This window comes from Sparus aurata, chromosome 1 (assembly GCF_900880675.1).
Source record: "Sparus aurata chromosome 1, fSpaAur1.1, whole genome shotgun sequence".
NCBI lineage: Eukaryota > Metazoa > Chordata > Actinopteri > Spariformes > Sparidae > Sparus > Sparus aurata.
The window spans coordinates 34828103-34852826 of record NC_044187.1 but is presented as its reverse complement, the minus strand read 5'-3'; the positions used below and the strand labels follow the sequence as shown (position 1 = coordinate 34852826).

General features: G+C 43.3%; 1 protein-coding gene across 2 annotated transcripts in view; it reads left to right on the top strand.

Annotated features, from left to right (window-relative positions):
• Nucleotides 1-24724, top strand: part of LOC115587084 (ras and Rab interactor 2) — a 42858-nt gene that overhangs the window by 16178 nt on the left and 1956 nt on the right. The window contains exons 3-12 of one of the 2 annotated variants that reach the window (XM_030426705.1): nucleotides 6927-7021; nucleotides 7297-7495; nucleotides 8116-8230; nucleotides 10801-10873; nucleotides 11616-11707; nucleotides 15111-16529; nucleotides 20410-20492; nucleotides 21189-21414; nucleotides 22565-22696; nucleotides 24279-24442. In XM_030426705.1, coding sequence (XP_030282565.1) covers nucleotides 6927-7021; nucleotides 7297-7495; nucleotides 8116-8230; nucleotides 10801-10873; nucleotides 11616-11707; nucleotides 15111-16529; nucleotides 20410-20492; nucleotides 21189-21414; nucleotides 22565-22696; nucleotides 24279-24442 — 2598 coding nt within the window. Of the gene's footprint in view, nucleotides 1-6926; nucleotides 7022-7296; nucleotides 7496-8115; nucleotides 8231-10800; nucleotides 10874-11615; nucleotides 11708-15110; nucleotides 16530-20409; nucleotides 20493-21188; nucleotides 21415-22564; nucleotides 22697-24278; nucleotides 24483-24724 lie in introns of both variants that reach the window. The other variant, XM_030426715.1, reaches the window with a different exon arrangement.

Here is a 24724-nt window from a genome sequence, read left to right as displayed (position 1 = left end):
TATTTACTGTTTGTCAACCGTGCGCAATGTTATTGACTTTGAATCTTGCTAGCATAGCGTTAGCTTGCTGGCTCATCGCTGAGCGGACTAGAATATCTCCCGTTGCCAAGTCGTATCTATGGTCCGTCCTATTTACTGGAGGAGTGAACAACGTCTCCGTTGCATAAGAACCTTATGGGAGGATAATGACTGTTCCAGGTATTAGTCAAACCCTCAGGCGTTACCAGGGAAACTAAGTTCCGGCTTGTAAAAAACTTTATATTTTGACTGTAACACGCAAGAAAATGTAAATTAATGGTCCAAATTTCTTTTCTTTGGCAAGTGACCATGGTATAAGCGGGATAATCCCCCTCGAGGTGTCCATAAACAGGTGTTAATGGACTTCACGGAGGCAACCGTCCTCCGCTGCACGTCTGACGGTTCATAGGCCTCCGCGTCGTCCATTAACTCCTGTTTATGAACACCTCGTCGGGCATTATCCCTTACATAGTGTGGTTAAGCTAGCTTTACATGACACTCAATATATATTGTTGATTCATTTGTCACTTTTATAAAAATCAGCTGCTGCACATAGTCAACACTTAAAGTAAATTGATTGATTAATCTCTGTATTGACGCAGGGAGTATAGCTATTATCAGCTGTTGTTAGGTTAAGCCAACATTACTCATATTTAAATGTTATGTTGTACGCTACAGTACCTTCTAAATAACAACAATGACAATCTTTGAACTCCCGTCTCCCAGCATCCGTAAGAGATATTAGAAATTCTTCATGTTCTTAGGAAATGTAGTCGATATAACTGGATTGATTGATGAAACATAACAGTGGGGTTGCCTTTCAACAGTTTTCCCTGTCTTTCTGCCATATATTGTAGGAGTGTTGGAAATAAAGAATGGCAGCTGTACTTAATGGCAGCCTGACAAACATACTAACAGGAGTAATAACCCCCCCCCCCCCCCCCCCCCACACACACACACACACACACACACTCCCCTTCATCTCTGGCCCTTCCCTCTTTCTGTTCTGTCTCTTCAGTTTTCTTTTCCTTTCGTTTTTCCACTATCACTCAATATGCTCATTCATATTATATTGTTGTTTTAACCCAGTTTGTTTTTGTTAAATGGTCTATTTCTGTGTAAATAATGAGCTAAATCTGTTTCCTCTTTGCTGCTGCTGTCTGAATCAGCCTTTCATTATAACTCTACAGATTCTATGTAGCCTGTATTTGTGTGTTTGTGTGCAGTAAATGGGTCAAAAGGAAGCCGAAATAACAACATCGTAATGCCGCCTTGTAAAAAACGCCTGATTTCAGGCTATTCAGGTCTGTCGGCTAGACGACAAGCAAACAACTTTTAAAATACTTGTTCCCTGAATGGAGTTAGGATTGAACAGGGCTGCGCTGTGCCAAGTCATATTTCCATGACTTACCAGGTAGTCTGACTTTCTTAATCATTTCCCTGCATGCCAGCTTCCTTTTATCCTGTCGTGGTATGAGTGGATGTGTTATCATATAGCTCTGGGTGTCCACAAACAGCCACAATTAGTAATTGTTAAAGGAGAACTTCGGTTGATTTAAACATACAGCTTCATTGCTCAAGCTACCCTTGACTTGCCAGTACCGAAGACGCGAACAAATTTGGTCCAGCCATTACAGAGCTCCGCGAACGGAGACTTAGCATTGAACGCTAACAACATGGGGTCAGAACTTTACACTGTGTTTTAAGCGTCTTAACATGCTCCACATCTCACACCAAAAGTAATACAACATCAGCAGACACCTTAGCACACAGCAATGTAGCGTGTATGACTCAAACTGAATAAAAAAGTAGTTAAAACAGTGTGTTTGTGCAAGCAGCTACTTACCTGTTTGTTGACATCCGTGTGTTCCGGTAGCTCGACCAAACTAGTCAATCCTTCGAGCGTGCACTTACTTCCTCACTGGCGGAGACGGAAACGTAATCCAGCATTTTCGTGTTTCTGTTCATAATGTACATGTCCATATTACAGCCTGTCATGAGCTATGAGCCTTGCAATAGCCTGTTAAGCCTGTTAAGTGCACACTTGATGGATATGCTAGTTTGGTCTAGCTACCGGAACACACGGATGTCAACAAACAGGTAAGTAGCTCCTTGCACAAACACACTATTTTAACTACTTTTTTATTCAGTTTGAGTCATACACGCTACAGTGCTGTGTGCTAAGGTGTCTGCTGATGTTGCATAACTTTTGGTGTGAGATGTGGAGCATGTTAAGACGCTTAAAACACAGTGCAAAGTTCTGACCCCATGCTGTTAGCGTTCAATGCTAAGTCTCCGTTCACGGAGCTCTGTAATGGTTGGACCAAATGTGTTCGCATCTTCGGTACTGGCAAGTCAAGGGTAGCTTGAGCAATGAAGCTGCATGTTTAAATCGACCAAAGTTCTCCTTTAACATCTCCTCCATTGCTGTTCATAAATGTTCCGAAATCTGAGACGTTAATGCCATGATATCTTGATGGCGCTTGATGAATAACAGCTAGTATGCTCAGAAAAGGGCTTGACAATTGCTTCTATTTTTTCATTCTTACTTTTTTCAAGCATTCACATTTGTGTTTTTTAGAGACTCCAGCAGATCCTGTCGTGTTCAAAGACAACCAGTTGTCTTTAAGGCGGACATTGGGGAATTGTGTTGTGGATGCCGTTTCCCCTGTTTTTCCACAAACATGCTGCATTTCTGGAATTTCAGAATCCTTAAATGAGTGGTCAAACTTCTGTCTTCTGTCCATCTCTCATAGGCAAAGTAAATAAAATAATAATAATAATAATGATAATAGAAGTAAATAATGCACCATGTTACATTTAAATTACAGCATATTCTTAAAGCAGCTACAGCTCTCATTTTATTGTGTAAAATCTTAGCAAGCAAGTGACCTAAAACTATTATTGCACACTGAGTCTCAAGAACTCACCTTCACCCGGTTGCATCCTCTCAGTTCACTCATTGGCTTGCAGATGAAGTAGTGAAACCCACTTTTAAAGCTGAAGATTTAAAGGAGACTAGGATTAGAAGTCAACTAAGAAACAAACACTGAAAGCTGTCCCACTTTTAATTTCCTTCACAGTTTTTTCCGTCCTCACTAACCCTGTGAAAGCACTCTCTGCATGTGTCTGTGTGTCAAAACCAAACACATAGTTTCCCGTTGACTCCATCCATGGCTTTAACATCAGCCCATGCCGAGAATCACTTACCTCTACACACACACACACACACACACACACTCACACAGCTTCATTCTCACTCTGCACCCATGTGTTGTGCAGAGAGAATGAAACCAACCGGATTGATGATGTCAGGGAGCGTCATAAAAGTGAAAACACAGACTTCTGATTTCTGTCATCTCTGTCCAAAAGTGATCAGCGTGAAAACCAATCAGAGACTCTGCCCACAGACAGTCACTCAGCAACTGTTGTCTTCACCGACCGTCATTTCATAGCTCAGGAATTTCCCATGTCTTCTCCCGTGCGCCTGTTCCCACATTTTCATTCATACTAATCAATGTCTGATGCTTAATAGAAGGCAATACTATGGCCGGATTAAAAACCCTTCATTAGGCCCCAGGGCAAAAATAAGCTGCTAGACCCCCTCCTTGTTCTCTGTGCACCCCGTGTGTACAGTATTTTTTCATGACGTCTTTATGTAGGGAGTTTGTCAAAGCTATAAACTGAGCATAAGGTTAGCATTAACTAGCTTCATGCTGTTAGCTGCTGTTAATGAATGTTGTGGTTTTTTTTTTATCGCACTTTATTGCAGATTTTTTTTTATTGTTTAAATGTATTGTGATTCTGTGCTCACACCAGCTGTGCTGCTGCACAACTGACTGAAACACAGATGTTCACAAAGACAATTTAAGACGGAAGCCTGAGCTACACATTACTAACCTCGTGCTTCGCTTCCAGCTTTGACAAACTCGCCACATAAAGATGCCTTTCTGTTTGACCCAGCATTACAATATTTAGGATCATTTTCCACAATCCCTCTTCTAAAGACATATCTTACCTGTGTGTCTGCACCAGCAGGTTGTCCTGGTGAGGTGGACGCCGTTGTGATCTGCGGTGCTGCGCTGCGTTCACAGTCTCATGTGGAAATGGGAAACATCATTCTCTAAAGCGTGGCTGTTAAACTACACAATCTGGCATATTTGACTGCCCTTATATATTGATAATTGCCAAGAGTGGTTTATAACAGCTTGTTAAATGTAACTTTTTCCTGGGCATCACTTAATTTAATCAGGTGAAAACAGTGTGGAATCATATTTCTCTCAACCACATTTCCTGAAACATAACTGGGGGAGGGCCCCTGAGCTTTCTGTATTATGCTGTCACTCACAATCCCACGTTGATGCCACGCCCCCCACGCCAGATCAGGGCCAAAAATCTGACACCAAAAACATTTAATTTGAATGTGAAAACATGATATCTGCATGAGACCTCAAATATGAAATTATATAGGTGAAAATGAAAGATAAATTCTTCATTCAAAAGAATATCAGAATTGAAGTATTGATTTGATTCTGATAAACGTTTGAATTTTAGCCTTGATCTGGCTCCATACATCCCCACATTCAAAATAACTCCCATGATCCCACATTACCTCACATGGTCATCAAACTACGTTGTTTGTTTTATTTGATCTGCCTCAAGTTTATTTAGGATGATGCACGATATGTTGACACACAGTGGGAACTGGTGTTGGCAGTCAGCAGTGTTGCCAGGTTGGCAATCCAACCTTGCCTTTGTCCCTAAAATGACTCATAGAGGTCCAACTGCTTGACTTTCAGTTCCTACATCGGAATGGGCTTTATTGGCTAAGTATGGGACACGAACACAACACTGGACTGGACATAACATAAGGACAAAGACAACAAAGCTATACAAATAATGGACAAATATGTGGAAGCAATATGTGCAAATGGTAATGTGATATAAAAGTTCTAGCGACCAACAACTTAAATGAAAACTCATTTTAAAATGGCACATATTAGCACTCTGAAACCCAGAGACAAATCTCTGTCCACAGCTTAGGATCATTTTTTTATTTGTCTGAAGGGGCTGAAAGGACAGAATTTCCAAATATTTTCCCCCTTTGGGATGCAGCCATAGCGTAGCGGGACTATTTCAGGAGTTTACACTAACAGACTGGCTGTTTGTGGCATGTGGTTTGGGGTTTTTAACTGCTTCTGATGGTAAATGTGACACTGTGCTGCCTGAGAGCGCTGGCTGTTTCCCCTAGTGTTAGTCAGCTGTCGAGACTCTGTCTTCACACAGGTTCAAATTGAGCATCCCCCAGTGGGTGAAGTGCAGTTTTCAGCGCTCCAGTAACATTGCAGCTAACTTTTCGACTCAGGTTGTGTAACAGAGTTTTGACCTGACACAAAGCTGGAGCTGGCTCCACTTAGTCCTGTGAGGAAGGGGTGTGGGGGGGGGGGGGAATTAGAGGGCCCTGCGGTGACTGTGGTCTGGTCTGGAGCTCAGCTGGTGCCGGAAAGTTTAGGGAAGGATGCCTCCTACTGGTTGAAATGTATTATGAAAGCAGAAAGTCGTCATTAAAATCTAGGATTTGTATTTAATTCTTCGTGTTTGCATGACATGGGTGGAGTTAACTACATCAGAGAAACTATACTCCATGTATAGTTTATATGGACATACTTTTCCAGACGCAATAATATAATACATAAATAGGCCTGAAGAGGCCATCTTGTCCACGCTTGTTTGACTCAGATCTTCAGTGTCAGGCGTTCAGATTTCAACATCTCTGCTCAGATGTGTTTGAGGACTCCCTGAGAGTGCTCTAAAATGTGGAATTACAGAATGTGGAAACGGAGGGGAAACAAAACGGCAGGAAAGCAATTAGTCGCCTTGTTTGTGCGAGCGAGCCATTTTTGACTCTGTTTTTAAGAATTCCCTTTGAGGCTAATTGGATACAACTGTGCTGATGTAGGTTTAAATCCTGCCAGAATGTGTCCTCATGTCTTAAAAGCTCTAGCGCAGAGCAGATTATTATAAATATGCATAGAAGTCGTAGAGAAATGATGCCGCTTACAACTTCAGACCTTGCCTGATAATGATTTACGTTTTTCTTCAGTATCTTAAGTGATCCAGTGACAGTTGACTGTGCGGTCATGGGCACACTGCAAACAGGAATAGTTCATTAGGCATTCTTTTAACCGTTACTTTGCCAAAATGTAGAGTAAAAAGTACAAGTTTTTTTTTAAAACGCCTAGAGTTGTTGTCTTGATTTTGTGTACTCTGCAGTTTGCTTTGGAATCAGAGATTGTTAGACACATTCCATACCTGTGACATCACAGTTCAACCCTGCAAACAGTTGTGGGCTGAAACTAAATACAGCATCAAGACACAATCCTTCACTGTAGTTATTAGGTGTCCGGTCATCATCAACAATTCACTCTGTTGATTGATTGTGTTTAACGTAGGTTTAAATGACAGTGCAACACCCTTATCACTGTCAGCCTGAAAATAGTCCACCGAGACGTTTCCAGATGTTTTATAGGCAGATGTGTTTTTTATTATCCAAACAGCATTTTGCATTTGGGACACATTGGGACACTTTGGAAAAAGAGTTGTTTGTTTGGGTTCACTTCAGGAGTTAATGTAGGTCATTTTTTTTTTTTTGACAAAGCTTTGTCTTCGTGCTTCCTGCCTGTCGGAAATGAGGTCCACGCACAGGAAAAATGACTAACTGCCTCCCTGCCCTTTGTTCTAGATGTGACCAGTACAGTCCCCCCGTCCTTCGCTTTCATTTTCTCGCTTCAAATTTACGTTTGAGCAATGCTGTCTGTTTCATTTACTGCTGTTCCCCCTCCACCTCCCCGTCTTCTTCTTCTTATATTCCCTCGCCAGTCAGCGCCTCTCATTCCCTTTTTTTTCAGCTGATTGACACATTCGCCCTGGAGATCGGGGAGCTGAAGAAAGAGATGGTCCAGACCTCTGCAACAGCGGACACGGAGCCCCTTGACCTACGAGGGTAGGGCTGTTATACACTTCATTTTGCTTTTCCTCCCTCACTTCTCACACTCTTCACCAACACTTTCATCAGCCTGAGTAGTCTTGATTTTTTTTATTCCTGATAATATTGAAATATTATGTCATCTTGATGAGGCCGGTCATGTTCTCTCATCTGCTCGTTCTGCATTCTGTTAAATCTGATTTCCTTAAACAATGTTTTGTAAATGCTCACTGTAAATTAGTACTCATCGTCACCTGCAGATGGCAAACGTGTTTCACTCTCCGTCTCTGCAGGATGGAGAGTGAAGTGAGCGGTGTGTACCTGCAGTCCTCCCTCTGTGGCGGGGTGGGGGGTGAAAGGGACTCTGGGTACGATTCCTTATGGAGGAGGATGAGTGTGTTGGACAGGCTGACTCAAACCCACCCGGTGTGGCTGCTGCTGGCAGTCAGTGAAGAGGAGGCCAGCGACGTTCTGCTCAAACAGCCACCAGGGGTGAGGGCTCACCATCCTGGACACAAATGTTAATTAGATTTTGTTGCACAGACCATATGCACTCTGCGTCTGTTTTCCTGACGTCATGCTTGGGTTCTGGGGAGCTCAGATGCTGGGAATATGTCATACTGCTGTATATCAGGTTGCAAAAATCTTTAAATGCAGAGAATCTGACAAGTTGTTTCCATTTCACCAGTGAAAAGATGATGGATAGTTACAGTTTGGAGAGACATTGGTTCGTATTTGGAGATAAGACAACATATTTGATAACCCATTAGCTAACGGTGTTACTTTAAATCAAGCTACACTTCAAGCTTGATTACATACAGTGAGTTTCACTTCCAGGCTTAAAATATGTGTCCGAGATGTGCGTTACACCTTTCCTGTTGTATTGTGTAACACTGTCAATGGTAATGTTAGCTAGTAAGTGGTTAAACTGTGATGTCAGCTGTTGTCCAACGGTAGCTAATTGGCTAATCAAATATGGGTCTCGCCTCGAGACGTATATCTACATTTATGCGACTTGCAACCTGACGTTACCCCAGCAACTGACCTACACACCTTGAGCATGATGTCAAATGAAAATGATATAAATCCAGTCTGGTTCGTGACTTGTGCAGGTGTTCCTGGTCAGGAAGTCGGCCGCTCTACAGAGGAAGGTTCTGTCTGTGCGTCTCAGGGAGGATCAGTCAGGAACTCCCATCTGCCACTTTGCTGTCAGAGAGAGCCAGTACAGTAAGTCACATGTTTGTTTTAACGGCTTGTACCTGGACTGCTGGGATGGGTGGGGTTATCTGTATCAGTACATAATCATTTACTCTCAAATAACGAATCAACAGTCACAGATAACGGTTTGAAAGAAAATAAGCCAATGCACAAGCGAGGCCCATCAGTATGGTCCAATCAAGTGTGAGTTTGCGTAAGTATGTTGTGCTCAGTTGAGCTTTTCTTTCAAAGTAACGGAGTAATTAATTGCCGTCATAAAGCTATAAAGTACTGGTCTGAACGTGAGGTGGTAGCAGTAACACCTTATCTGCTCTCTGTCTTCTCTTCATCGGGAAGGTTTGCTGATAAAGCGTTGGCCTTGAGTAAACGTCTAGCCAAACGTGATTTGCACAGCATTAGGCCACATGATCACATCTTTATTTACACTGCCTCAGGAGTGACATTGAAATGTGAACATGCTGAAGCTAGGTGTGCGTATGAGTGACTTTAGGTCATAAAATTCATTAAAAGTGTATTGTACTTAAATGGTTAACCACTGTGATTGCTATAACCAAGACCAACATTCGATTAGTAACTCTGCTTATAATCTTATTATGACAAGTCCTGTGTTAAGGTGCTCAGTATTTGGAAGTAGTCAGGAGCTGTGACATTGCCAGAGTGTGAGGACATACCAGCTGTGGATTTCTCCCGGCTGAAATGACAGCACCCATGGGATGGAGGGGAGCGCCTTTGGCCTGGTTTGGCCTTTAGATTTAGGTCAGCTGCTCTCCAGTTTGCCCCTCATGCTGCACAAATTACTGTATGAAGCCAACTTTGTGCATGAACCGTTTAACAGGGTTCGTACGGGTGCTTGAAATCCTTGAAAGTGCTTGAATTTCAATGTTGTGTTTTCAAGGTCTGAAAAGTGCTTGGATTTTAGTTTAAGTGCTTGAAAGTGCTTGACATTATAACTCTGTGTCTTTCACAAAATTGGGATCAGACTGGATAATTAATTTCTGAAGTTTTTGCTATTATAAAATATAATTTTAGATGTTTACAGCATGATACAATGTACATAACTGTGATAAAAAGTGAAGAAAAAAACAAGTATATATATTCCCTTAGAGACGTATTTCACCCCAGCAATAAGGTGCTGGAAAATCTTTAAAATGACCCTTAAAAGTGCTTGAAAAGTGCTTGAATTTGACCTTGAAAAAAGTGTACGAACCCTGGTTTAAGCTTAAATAGATATTCTGAAATTTTTTGAAATAGTATAAAATATTCAGAATCGATATGTGTCAGTATATTGATATTTTGCAGTAATTGGTACTATACAGACCAGTTGTAGGAAAAGAGTGAGGGAACAACAAGTGTGCAGGGATTTGAGCCCTCGAGACTTCATGAAAGGTCTTGGCATCTCATCCGATAATATGATTCTCATTTGTTAAGAGGATACATCAGCTTTGACCAAAAATACCTGTACTGCAATCGATCTGAATGCTAAAAATATGAATTGTGGAGGATAATTGAATTTATCCACTGAGAAGCTCGAATGTTGTACAAGATTGCATTGCAAGTCCATCCAATGTCCGTCTAGACATTTCACAAAAAGCTAAAAATGTCAGCCCCCTGATGTGCTAAAAGAAGAAATTTGGATCGATCCTATAAAAAAGATGGGTGACAACAGGGCTTTGGGACTGGGAGACTGAAGTTTGAATACCAGTCTGAGCACTTCTTTGGTATAGAGAAAGAAATAATGACTCGGGTACGAAAACGTTTAGTTCAGTTATCTTTCAAACATCTCCCAGTAGTGATCCCAGGTCACCACACCACTAGCAGCCTTGTTCTAAGTGGTGGTCAAGATAGGGTCCCATACCCACTCTGAGCCCTTTCTCACTGCATTATTGCCAACCTCCAGTGGTGGCAACCTTGTACAGCTATGCCACTGCAATGCTATATATATATATATGATTTCCGTTGCTGTAATATCTTGCTATTGTTTGAATGATATACGTGTATATATGTATGTCCCGCTCAACTTTGAGGATACGGGGTGCTGACCCAAAAATAAAAAAAGTAGCTAATGAAGTTGTCATCTATTAAAGCTGAATTACACACTAATTAATGATGCACATCAGGCTATATCTTAGGTTTTCTACAGCATTACTGTAAACATTTGTGGGTGTGAAGCCCATTAAACAGAAGCTAGGAACCTGCTGACACAAATCATCATAACAGCTTCAGCAAAAAACAAATACAAGTAAGCCAATCAGTAGTGTGATGTCCATGCACATACCAAGGTGAGTGGCCAATTGATATGCACACCTACAATAGTAGATGTATGTATGTTCATGTATAACTTATCATGTGCAGAACCTCCAGCCAAATACACAGACACATCAATCAAAACATCATCCAAACACAAATATTAACATCATAAGGATAATAGTGGTGAGAAAGGTTAGTGACCAATCGATTTGGTCATGGTCAGCATGAAAATCAAATAGGTTAATGTAAAGTATATGACAGTAATAATAAAAATCAAATAGTTCCAGTCTATGAATCATGATTCAATCTGTGCACATTTTCTCTGTTTGCAGCCTTTTCCCTTGAGGGATCCGGGATCAGCTTTGCAGATCTGTTTCGCCTGGTCGCTTTCTACTGTATTAGCAGGTAAACAGCCAACATTTGTTCTTCTGTCTATCCACCTTTCAAAGCCCCGGCGTCTCCATGTTTTGCACCGTGAGGAGAGGGTCATTTTAAGATGGAAACTCCATGGATGAAAAAAAAATGTTTGTCGAGTAAGCAGCCGGCTCTGTGTGCAAGGCTCTCACTTCTTGTTTTAGCTCATGTCAGCTCGGGAGACTCAGACAGACGCAGGAAATGGATTGAAATTGTGCTGAAAGCAGTTCAGCACTGGATTTCAGTAGAGCGGTGACCGCTTGTCCAACAGGCATCCTTAACTTACAAATTCCTTATATTTTTTGAATGTTAACTTTTATTCTCATTCCCACCATGAATGTATTGTACATTTATGGTTATATCTATATGTCTTTTGTAATGGAAACAAAGGATGTGTCAGCAGGTTTATATTAATGATGGTTGAAGGTATTTTCACTTCTCTGTATGTTGGTGTCCAGGCTCTGTTGTGCCAACCAAACATATGGCATCATCACTTTTGTTTGGGGATATCACTGTCAAATGAGGACAATGTGCATTATGACCCTGAACAACAAGCACTGAATACTGACAGTATTGCTGAGGCTGAATCACTATTTTTTTCTATTAGGTATATTTACATACATAGGTACATAGATACATCAGCATTTGAAGTTTCTTTACTCACTTAGAGTATATTGTTATGTTCTTGTATCTGTCTCCAGTCACATTTGTCGCCTGTTCATCTTTCACTCAGGGACGTCCTGCCTTTCACACTCAAACTCCCAGAGGCCATTGCATCGGCTACGACTCGGAAAGAACTGGAGGAGGTGGCTCAGCTTGGAGCAGGTAGTCTCATCTGTCACTTGACTGGATTGATATTCTGTATGAACACACAGCCACATTTAAGCTAAATAAGATACAGTCAACACTTCATGCTAAGAACTTTTGCTTCAGAATTTTGTTTTCAGCAGCTTACTTTTATTTCCCACCTGTAGAAAAAAACACTTGTTTGAGAGTGAAAGCATTTTCTATGTTTTCTGTCGTCAGACTTCAAAGACTGGTTCAACCTTTTTTTTGGAGTTTAGCTGAGACGATCACTAGATGAGAAACGCGTTGCTGCCTATGGCTGGGCTTTACGTGCAGAGCAGGCGATCCGCCTACCTTAACATACAGACTGGAAGCAGGGGGAAAGAAAGAGCCTGGTTCCCTCCTGTGTTTACATGCTCCTCCTAACCCCTCTAAAGCTCACTAATTAGCAAGTTGCATGTCCTTTATTTAGTTAAAATCACAGTTTGAGGTTTAAGGGGGAGCTGAGTGCTGTAACTGTTTCTTGGCAACAACAGTACCGGTACCGTGGGGCGGCCTGTTCTGTTACCCACATTAGAGGAGACTCTGAATTGAAGTGCTGGGTCGGTTAATAACATGTTTTTCATTAAGTCAGCAAGTTACGATTTGTTTTTGTTTTTTAAGCTGACCTGTCCGTCAGTAAGTTTTATGAACAAGAGAGAGTCAGGCGCGGTGTGTCTGACATCCAATCTTTATGCTAAGTTAGGGGAATGGCCTTCCAGCTGCAGCTCTATAGCAGAAACTTAGAAAAATAGTTATGTTAAGTAGCACTGATAGCTATGAATACCAAAATTCCATTTTTGGAGCACTGAGCCTTTTAAAATACCACAGTCTCTCTCATTCTGTTGGTGCCTGTGAGCGCTACGCCTGGCTACAGCATTAAAACAGTCAGTCAACTAAGCAAGCAGGTGGAGATAAAACAGCCGATGTTTGTGTGACCAGGTTGTGTTTATTTTCCCCCATTCCAACTCAGGCTGACTGCTCTGCTCTGTTTTCACATCAGATTCAGTCACTTCATTTCTGTTGAGTTATTCCAGGCTCGGCTGCCGTGAAACTGCAGTGAGTCAGCTTCCTACAGTAGGAGCCTACAGCATAGCTCAGTGCTCAGTGTGGGGGAGCAGGGAGGGGCAAGTGGAAAGCTACAGTAAGCTGCGTGCTATCTTAACACACACACACACGTCACATGACATTGAGATATGTCGAAAACACACAGGGCTGAATGCTAGCATAACATGTACAGTATACTGTGTCAGATACGCTTATTAACACGAATTACGCTTTGGTTTTTGCAGCCAGAGTTTTTCCCAGCTGACTCGTACAGTCATTGAGGGAAACTCCCCTTCTCCACTGGCCTCTATTTAAAGAGAAAAAGCATACTGCCACATTCTCTGCCATGAAATCTGGGCACGCACATGTGTAACATAAACACGTGCTATGAATAACTTCAGAGACATCTGAATATTGCGGTGACCATTGCGATTGATTTGCCCTCCCAGTGTTATGTTGCGCTAAAGAGGCACACTTTCAACATTTTGTTTTGGCAACTTTTACTTATCAAGTGAAGTGTTGCAGTAGTTGAATCATAGATCATTCTGATGCGAGAATAGGACTCAGCTGGTGTTTTTAGCCAGGCGAGAGTTTGTGACTTCAGAGTCGTTTGTTGGTGCGTCGATACACCACTTTGTTGTAGAATGGCATTTCAGGAGGGTTAACGTAGTATTTTGCACACATAAAACCTTCCACAGGACGAACTAATGAACTGTGAACTCTCGCCATTCTTTAACTTTCCAAGTGATCCATCATCAGGTCAACATTTGAATTTCTCATATACTGTATGCTGGTTTACAGGTAAAAGATGGTGAACTTGCTAAATATGTCTGTGAAAGGTATCAGCGATGACATCGTCATGGTGAGCTTTTTAAAAATTCTAATTTGTAGTGTCTCTGTCAGAATGTTGTCAGTGGAACATCAATGATACCAGACGCCTTTTATGTTAGTAACCTAATCACCAGGGGCCGTATGCAGTGCAAAACTACAGCTTATAAAATGCTGAAACATTTCCAGAGCTATTGTGTGTTTTGAACGTTTGAGTCAATCGTAGAGAATAATCAACCAACACAGCCAACCAATCAGAAGAGGAGTAGGGCAGAATCTATTGAGGGAAATTTCATCACTAGGAGCAACTGTTAGTACTAGGAAGTTTAATGAATACAGCCCCAGGTCTTTATTTGAAAAAGGCTCACAGTGAAATATGCCTTTATGTCTAATTCCCCCCGTTTTATATGTGCGCCTTCCAATCTGCTCCCCGTTTGTGAGAAATTGATTGATATTAACATAAAGCCCGGCACTCATCTTTATAGCCACTTTATGTGGCACTTGGAGTAAGCAGCCTGCTGCAGTCTTGCTGTGCAGACAGACTGCAGAGCGTCAGGTGGTCATTGCTCACACGGAGCAATGAGAATACCACAGGCGGATTTCAGTCTCCAGACACTGGGGTATTATCAGACACATGAAACTGCTCCATCAGCTGGACCCTGCTCCTTTACTGCCCGAGGAATGCACAAGTTTATATTTGTAACCTGCAGGAGCAGTCCTCACTGGGCTTATGCTGCAGTCACTGCATAGATATTTTAAAGTGGTATGCTTTGTTGCCCGTTCTTTACAGTTAAAGTAAAAAGTTAGGTAAAATCATTGTTCTATAACTGCATGATTCTGCTTGGATACAGTAGAATCTTTGTTTTCAAGTGGTTATTAAAGCTGTGTGTGTTAGCATGAGAACTCTCACGCCAAGTAGCTGGAAACAATGGGATGATTCAGTGGAAAAGACCACAAGAACTTCAAAATGGGAGCACACGTCCTCTACATTTGCACTGTAAATATAAAGAAAAACAAGAAAAAGAGGAAAGTCACACGAGCGAAGTTTAAAGACGGCGGTAGATTCATTTAAAAGAAAATGGTCTACACGGAAATACTGCACAGTGTAGAAGTGTGAGAGGAGGAAAACAGAGCAGTAAGAGGGAGTGGAGGAACTGGAAGTGTGTGCCGTGTGGTGCGTTTAGAGCCCTCCCACTCTGGGATTAGCACGGGTGACTCCCTCTCCCTGTCACTGGTTGTGTGTCGGCAACCAGTGATTCAGAGCAAAAAGTTGCGGGCTGAGCTCACCACACTTCTGCCACCAGCAAGAAGAAACACACGCAAAAGGGAAAACTGAGGGAACTTCTGAACCGCTGGTGAGAAATATCGGAGAATCTTGTTTGTCTTAATCTTTTCTTTAGATTTGGAGTCTCCTGATCTCAGCTGGTGTCTGAGGATATATTCCCCCTTTCAGGAAACCTTGAATGGAAGGAAAAGTGTGTGTTTGAGTTAGTTAATATTTGCCTCTGACTGTGTCTCTGTGTCACAGGCTTCTGGGACTCTGCCCTCTGCAGTCAGCGGCGCTCCTCCCCCCGCCCCCGTCGCCCTCTGAGTCGCACCCTCAGCCCCCAGCGGACTAACAGGAACAGCGAGGTCGAGGGGTCGCAGCAGAGACACACCGGGTTGCACTGTGACAGCGCGCCGCCAACCCTACGCTCCCACGCTGCTCCACCTTCCTTCCACCTAGAAAGGAGACATTCCAGCGGTCCTCTGTGCTTCCTTAACCCCCTGTTCCTCCAGACTCATCACCACCACCACCACCGCGAGGACGAGCCGCCTTTGCGCGCCGTCGAGTCTGACGCCAACCCAGAAAATGCGGGGGTAGCATCCGCCGAGCCGTTAAGCAGCAGCCAAGGTAGCGAGAAGCACGCGGACGAGATCAAGGTGAACGGCAAATCGCGGTCCCCTCCCCCTCGCCCCCCTCCCCCGCGCTCCATGCCACGCCGGCGCCCTGCCCCGCCTCCGCCCGGACCTCCACCGGCTACCACCAGACCCAAGAGCATGCCGGAGGCCATTCCCGCGTCCGCAAAGCCACGCTATACCTCCATCAAGCGCCCAGCACCCGCTAGACCGTCAATGGGTGCCAAGCAAAGCAGCCCCTCCAAAACTGCCAGCCCGCCAATCCCCGTGTCTTCAAACCCACCACCTCCCAGGCCGAAGAAGCCCGATCTGGAGGCTCATCGCTGCCACATAGCCCTGGATGATGAGACCATCGCTAAGGCTCTGTCGCGTGCCAAGCTTTCACCCTGCCAACCGCCGCCTGCTGTCCCTGCTGATGCGCTGCTGGAGAATAACGCCGGGAGTCCATCCAGTCCTAACGAGAGGGGACGCCAGCGGCTGAGTGACATGAGCATGTCTACTTCCTCCTCTGACTCACTGGAATATTCTCAGTCTCCTGGATTCTCCCTGGGACTGGCCCCTAGCCCATCCCGACACCTTACTCATCAAGACCCAGTGGAGGACAGCAGTGACGATGACGAGTACGGGGAGGAAGACGAGGATGAAGACTACGGGGTAGGCCTAGAGACGGACCTAGAAATGCGCCTCCGCCCGTCCTTTAAATCGCGGCGGCAAAGGGTCGGCGTGAGCCTGAGTGGTGGCTCTTTCATCCTCCCCAGGGCCCTGAAGGGACGTTTCCGCAAGGTGAGCGGCATGCTCAGCTCCCTCGTGACCCCAAAGAGACGGGTGGTGAAACGGATCACAGAGGTCTCCAGGGACAAAAGCTCGTACTTTGGCTCCCTGGTCCAGGACTACATCAGCTTTGTTCAAGAGAACCGAGGCTGTCACACATCAGGGATTGACTTTCTGCAGACACTCAGGCAGTTTATGACACAGATGAAGGCATACCTGCGCCAGAGCTCTGAGCTGGACCCCCCAATAGAGTCACTTATACCCGAGGACCAGATAGGTGAGTTCACTGAAAAGATCCTTTAAAACCAGCGCACAAGTTGAAGGCACTTCAGCTGTTGTTCTAGACATATCTAATCTCTGACAGCATTAAGTTCTCTACATGTTTTCCTTTCCAGTTTTTAATTTGAGAAGTACAAGCTCTTTCGTGTTGCTTCAGGAAAGAATTTCAAAATGACTTCATTCATTCACAATGTTCAGTGAGAGCTCAGGCGTGCCATTGTCTTGGGAATCAGACATACTAGTTGAGGTTTTCCGTATTAGTCTCTCTCATTACTGGTGTTGAATTACAGAAATGTCAGCTTGCTGTGGCCCAGTGGGATATTCCTGGCCTCTGCGTGTTGGCATCAGCTCCCAGTGCAAGTTGAAGCTCCTTTGAATGGCATGTGTTTTTATCTGTTTAGCCAAAACAGTGCGCCCAAAAACAAAAGATTCAGAGATTGTCTATTCACCCAAAATCAAAATCAGCTGAAGTAGATGGGGACTTGTTTTAAAGCGTGTAAAACCACAGACAAAACAAGTTTATACCTTTTTGTAGGTCGAAACCTTCACTTTTGCTGACTAAGCTGAAAGCATTCGCAAGCACCCAGAAGTGGGTACACTAGTTCGACCACGCCTCGATGGGTGTAAATAGTGTCTTCTCTAATCAGTAAGGGATCTCGGGGGCTTTTGGACACTGGGATTGAACTGTATGGGGACATTAATGCTTTGTAATTTTGCGGGGGAACTATTCCTTTAACCTCAAATTGGTACCTACAAAACAAGTCTGTAGCACAGAGCAGAAAACTGTCGAGAGCCAACAGCTTGCTTTGATTGATATCTCAGTTATTTAGTCTCTTCAAGTTCATCGAGGCACAATTCCTGTCCAGATGCTTTGAGACAGCGAATAACATTTGAGAACTTCAGCTTCTTTAGTCGCATGAAAAAGGGCTTTGTGGAAATGAAATAAAACCAGTGTTATCGTGTTAGTACTAGAGATTCGCACTCACTGAGGTCATGATTGCAAAAATACAGTTTGCAGCCTCGGGCAGCTCTATCAAAGGGGTGCTTCATTCCACTCAGATTATTCCGGACTTGAGTATTTGCATGAATATGTATCTCGGGTCTTTGCGCGCGTCTCGCTTTCCCTCGCTTATTGTAAACAACCAACAACAGCGAAGCTTTGTTGAGAGACAGAGAAGTGAGCCATTCTGGTTGTGCTAACAGACCGCAGTCACATACATAAAACGTCGCACATGATCCGTTTGGACAGGGGAAATGTGAAGAGAGGTTTTTTTTTCATACGGTCACCATGGAATCAAACACGGAATCCTTTTTTTTAGAGACACTATCATTAGAGTAGCAGTAGTTATGTAGAGTTTTAGAAGTTTAGAAGGTGTGTCGAAATTACAGCTGTTTATTTTTACCCTGGAAAATCCAAATGGAACTGAGGGCTACGGCGGCAGCACGCAGTCTTACTGACCTCGTGCTGTAATCCCACATAATATTATCAAAAGAAAGGAGAAGTGGAGTCAAGCTGAAGTCTGCGGTCTGTGTTTACAGAACGATTCAGAGGAGTGTGACTTCGTAATGGCTCAAAGCTGACATCTTGGGAAAGAAATGTTATAGTCTTGACAGTTTGTGTTTGTAGCAAAAGAGGAGCTAGAAGTTCAAACTCTGAGTAATTGCAGCGCCAAAGTCTATTTAAATCCCATCTGAGAGGTCAAGATGTGGAACGATCAACCGTCGGGTGTTTGCAGAGGGAAGGGGTGTGCGACTGTCAACACACATCCTGACTTACGACCGTGATGATTAGATTAGGAACGGTCAAGATGGGGGATGTGAGTGATGTGGGTTGGAAACCAGAACACTGCACTGCTTTCATGTACATATACAAGTTTGTCAGTGTATGCTCGCCGGTGTGTACTTTGTTATTTGTGTTTGTGTGTGTGTGTGTTTATCATAGGCTCTCCTACAGTTTATTGCGTTTGAAGGAAGTCTTGGAACAGGTTGTAGTCGAGATAAAGCCCAATAACAAACATTGCTCAGTATACAAAGGATACGAGCCGGTCCGAGGGAACCAGGAAGTCCACTGTCCAAAAATGTGCGCGTGGGCGTGCATGCGTGTGTGTGCGTGTGAGACACGCTTCTCCAGCCTCTGTAAACTCTCCCCTTATTCATGACTTCAGATGTATTTGTTTCAGCAGAGTGCAATAAAGGGCTGCCAAACCCCTTACCTCAAACGACCCCACAGCGCTCGACACTAGGCTCTCAGATACAGCGCGGAGGCTTGTACTGTAGCGTACTGTCGTTCCTCTGACTCACCATGAAGGCAAAAAATGTCTTCACAGGATTCTTGTATCTGCACGCTCGCTTGTTTACGCAAGTGGCAAAGCACGCATTCGGTTCTGTGTTGCTCATTTCATAAGCACGGTATGAACAACTGGCTGAAGGCTGCGCATGAATGGTTGCGTCAGTGCTGCCAGTGGACAATAAGACCCAATTGTGTGAATGTGCCGTGCTGCACATAGTTGTGGTAGGCAGGGGAATTATTTGTAGCACATGTATGTAGGTGAGGTACAGATGAAGCCATTGTGGAGGACCGAGCACCACTTTGTCCCGCACGTTAGCTGAACGGATGGTATGATTCTGAATAGAGTCGACCTTTACGTTTGGTCAGCTCCCGAGTTGGATCTGTCGAGGTCAGACTTCGACACATCTGTCACTCTTTAACTCCTTAAAGTAGTAAATGTGTAATCTATCTGGGAACACCTGACTGTTACTTCCTGTAATGTCACACTTTGAGGTCAGTCAAAGTCATGTCAGCACCACAGTTGTGTTTGCATTTAGAAGCATTTTATATTCTTCAGTATGACAGATGAGGTTATGTATTGATAGATGATTGTCTTGTAATGTATTGATTATCGCACAGTTGCTGTGTAGTGATGCTATTTTTCATCGCGGGCAACACATTGTGAATAGTAGTGTATTGTGAGTTACCCTGTGATTCCCCCCTACTGTTGATTTGAGCCTGACTGACACATATTGCCCTGTCACAGATGTGACATTATCTATGTTTATGTTGTCCGATATAAGAGTTTATTTTTTGTTTTTACATAATATGATGCAGAAAAAGTTGATTGGAGTAATTTGTAATTATTCCATGTCCAGTGAGGTTTACTCTGCTAGTGTACTGATGGCATTTTGGACCCATCACGTACATAATTTAGTCTTTATAGAGTATCAGCCCAAATATCAGTATTAGAATTTTGTTACTCCCGTATTTTGGTATCGATTTCAGGCCTAAAACTAATTGCTTATAATTACGCGGCCTTTTTAAATAAAATGTAACCATTTACAGTATGTGACCCCTTGTCATAGAATGACATCTTTAAGAGACCTGAGACTGAGAGACAAACAGGAAGTTAGAAATGATGACTCGATCGACTGACACGTTATTGTTTTTGGCGTTTTCATGGGACTTCATTGGAAGTTGGACAATTAGTAAAATCTAAGAGAATGACATCCCTATCTTTTAACTGTAACTTTGCAGTGAAATGCATGAACTTTACACACCTTGTGAAACAGCTACATGCTATGATGTGAGAAAAGATCTCTTCTTCCTCTAACAGATGAGATTTTAGTTCTCTGAAGTTCATCACGCTTGCGTTTCTGACAGTGCTGTGGTTTGATTCAGGCTGTCTGCAGACCTGGTTAGACATAGTAAATGTGATTTATCATGCTGTACAATGATACTCATTAAGCTGTCAAATTTGACTCATTTGTTTGCTTGAAAAATGAATGATTGATTCATCTATTGCTGTTCTTTATGGGTAAATGTTTTCATTAACCAACGGCCTGGGTGCGTGTGTGTGTGCCTGTGTTACTTTGATCTGCTACAGACCAGGTGCTGGAGAAGGCCATGCACAAGTGTGTCCTGAAGCCTCTGAAGAGTGTGATCGAGGCGGCTTTACACGACTTCCAGGTAAGAGACAGGCCGGACCTTGTTGTCTGGTTGTGACGTGTCCCTACTGTCTTCTGTCACACTAGGATTATTCGCTATTTCAAAATTTCCAGTCAAATTATATCTTAATGTTTTAAAGATGAACAGAAGCTTTACACATATTGACAATATATATCAATATATATCAACAATATCTAAATAAAAAAGGATCAGATTAGATATACAGGGTTCGTACACATTTTTCAAGGTCAAATTCAAGCACTTTTCAAGCACTTTTAAGGGTAATTTTCAAGATTTTCCAGCACCTTATTGCTGGGGTAAAGTACTTATCTACAGGAATATATATACACTCATGATTTTATTCTTCACGTTTTATCACAATTATGTACATTGTATTATGCTGTAAACATCTAAAATTATGTTTCATAATAGCAAAAACTTCAGAAATTAATTATCCAGTCTGATCCCAATTTTGTGAAAGACACAGAGTTATAATGTCAAGCACTTTTAAGCACTTCAACTAAAATCCAAGCACTTTTCAGACCTTGAAAACACAACATTCAAATTCAAGCACTTTCAAGGATTTCAAGCACCCATACGAACCCTGGATATAGACATTAAAGATAAAGACACAGTATCATTAATCTCTTAAATGATCCTACCTGGGCTGGTGGGTAAATCAACCTGACCTTTAACTCAGTCTGTTGCTGTCTGCAGGTGAGCAGCGGAGCTTGGCAGCAGCTGAGGGAGAACTTGGCCCTGGCTAAGGCCAAGAAGCCCCAGGAGCTCGGGGTGGACGGAGCTGTGCCCCCCGACCCCGTGGACATTGAGAAGATCTGCCACAAGTTCCTAAACATGAGGAAGATGTACTCCCCCGAGAAAAAGGTGTCAGTGCTGCTGCGCGTGTGTAAACTCATCTATACCATCATGCAGGATAACTCAGGTACTGTCTGAATAAGTCTTGGATAAAATTGTTTCCTACCTTGCATATATTAACAGAAAATCTGTGGCTAAAACTAATTTAACAAGTAAGGTAGCTGTGAGCCCCTTTCACACTGCCTTTTCAAGGCAAGGATCTTGCGCGATATTCCGCCTCGCCATCTGTGCGAAAGAGGCGGAACCAGGGGGGACAGTTTCTTTCTGCCACACTGTCTCCTCTGATCTGCCAGCGGATGTAGTAACAGAGCTGCAACAGAGGCCAGACGGCGTCTGTGTGAAAGGGTAATCAGAGAGCATGGGGCAGGGGTGTGTCGGTCTGATGGCGTCCACGCCTGACAACTAAACAGATCCTTCACTCATCAAATAACAGAGAAATGTCCCACACGTCAACCCACAAAGCAACGTTACAGGAACAAACAGCAGTAATATAGTAGCAGGTAGTGTCATCGGCAACTTAGATTAGAAGAAATAGATTAGAAAAATCACTCATCCTGTCTGTCCTACTGACTTCTCAGCACATTGCTGCCCAAAAACACAGCGTCCGTCCCCGGCAGTGAGAGCCAGGTGGCTCCTGCAGGTCACTGATGGCGATTTTCTTTTAATCACCACATCTTAGTAACTACAACAACACAAAAGTGGAAGGTAACAGTCAACTTATATAAAATAAAAATCACCAAATTTAATGAAGCCACCATCGCGGTCAGTCTTCCCAATCAAGCCTTCAGTGAACTTCACCCTGGAAAACAGCATCTCTATCCGTGAGTGAGAGCCAGACATGGTCTGATATTTATAAATGACGTAAAGTGGGTCAGGATCTCAGTTACAACACTTCGACAGATACATGTTTAGATGAACAGGTGGAGACCGGCTGGAAACATGTTGAAAAACACCACACAGATCTCGACTTTATGATGTGTACCGTCACTCCTCTTTTGGTTCAGCATTGCCAGCGCTGTATGAAATGACACGATGGAGCAGCTTTGATCCGTGTGGACAAAAAGGCGGTGTAAAGGCGAGCCTTCGTTGCGGCGGTACTGCGGGGTCTCTGTGTGAAAAGGGCTGCAGTTTCAGCGTACAGTCATGTCTGCTCCCTCTGTCTAATCTGTGTGACCAGAACACCTACCATCCTCTCTGCTCCGTCTGCTTCCTTCCAGGCAGGATGTATGGTGCCGACGACTTCCTGCCCATGCTGACTTATGTTGTGGCTCAGTGTGACATGCCTCAGCTGGACACGGAGATCCAGTACATGATGGAGCTGCTGGACCCGTCTCTGCTGCAGGGAGAGGGTAGGTCCTGTCGGTTTGATCCATGATCCCCTGGCTATATATAGTGAGCAGAATTTAACAGCCTAAAGGAAAAAAAAAAAATCAAACTTCTAAAATCTCTAAAGCAGTAAGACATGCAGATGGATATCTTCTTTGTCATCCCCATGAGGAAATTCAACCTGGACCCTTTGCCTGTGTAGCTCATGTTAGTGTAGAGGATAAACACCTGAGATGAGAGGACATTTACCTTCACTTCCATTTATATAATGTCAGATATGATAAGAAGTCGTCGCCTTGTGAGGATTTATTTCAATCTTCTTAATCCCATTTGTAGCATTAAGTTGTTGTTGTGATCAAGATCAATATTTTCATCCAAACAATGGGTCGAATCATTATGAGTAATGTCCAAAAGGCCCTGCTTGTTGTGACGATTCCACAGATTATTGTCTCTCAAACTCTACAATTCCTCTCAGCTCTGCAAGTCTTTAAATGTATTGGTTTTATGACACAAACACTACCTGCCCAGCACCAAGCAACAGAGAGACGACATTGGCAACTAGCTGGTGAACATAGTTGTCATTTAGCTGCTAAAGGGTCAGATGTTTTCCCTCAGGAGTTGGTGGAAACCCAGCAGAGTTGACAGGAGAGTGAATGTTGGACTTTTATTTGTCAATCCGACACAAAGACGTCTTCAAATGGAAGTCGCTCCATGTCTGTATTTGTTGTTAAATGTCCAGCTTTGTGGGTAATTGGAGTAATGTTGTGTTTTTTGTTTTTTATTTTACACTTCCCAAGGACACAACAATAATTTCAGAAAGGTGCATGGCAGTTTTACAAGGCGGTAATATATCACTGTTGTGTCAACAGATTGACGTGTTGTCTTATGAAGTTTTGAAAGTTCAAGACAGAAAGTTTAGTTTAGGATATTTTCATGCTTTCATGCTTCAGGTCTGGTGAACATGAGAAGAGCAGTTTGCATTCCCTCCCATTTATTTAAAGATTTGACTGAGGACTTGCACACAGACTACCCTGTGACTACATAGGTACATCACAGACGTTACATCCATCATTATTCAGCCTAATGCTGATTAGTGTCCAATGTAACCCTAACCCCCTTTTTTATTCCTAATCAGTGCATTCTAGCCTGGATTAAAGACTTGACTGTTACTACTGCAGAATGATGAAACACTAAGAAGACATTTCTTTAATCTGCTGATGGAATAAATGCTTGAGAGTTTTTCTAGCGGGAGATGAAGTCATTTGCACCAAGAAGGGTCAGTGAGAGTACTTGAGAAATGTAGACGTAGGAAGGAAAGTCCTTACGTCAGTGATAAGAAATTCCAGTCGGTGTTTGACTTGAATGGTCCTGAATGTTCAGAGGAGGAAGGAGGTGGGAACCTCCCAGAATGAAATATTTTCCCATCAGCGTCAACCTGTCTGGCACGTAAGCTCATTGAAGTTCTACAATAAGTGTTTCCTTGGAAAAAAAAACACCAATTCCTGTTCTGACTAACTTACGCGAGTCTACGTAGTGTCAGCTGGTGTCATTTCTAGATAACTTGCACCAACAGTTCTGTTTAATTTTCCTCCATCCGTCCCCTAGGAGGCTACTACCTGACCAGCGCATATGGAGCCATGGCCCTCATCAAGAACTTCCAGGAGGAGCAGGCCGCCCGGGTTCTGAGCTCCGAGGCCCGGAACACTCTGCACCAGTGGCACCGCCGGCGTACCACTCAGCGTTCAGTGCCGTCTGTGGACGACTTCCAGGTATCACGCCTGACCTGAGCCCACCTTGAACGTCAAGGCAGTGAGTCTAAGTTGTACCAATTCCAAATACATCTAAACTTCAGCATTGGAAAGGTGCATGCACAGTGCTTTGACACTCATTGGTGGAAGAGAATCTATCTCCAATTTCTACTAACATCCCAGCATATGGATCTGGCTCTGTGGTTTTATAGTTTTGGTAGATAGTGCCCACTAGTGGAGCATGTAACAACTGCACGTGGTTTCTCACTATGGCTGAAAGCTGTTTGTGTTTTCTTTCTGCCT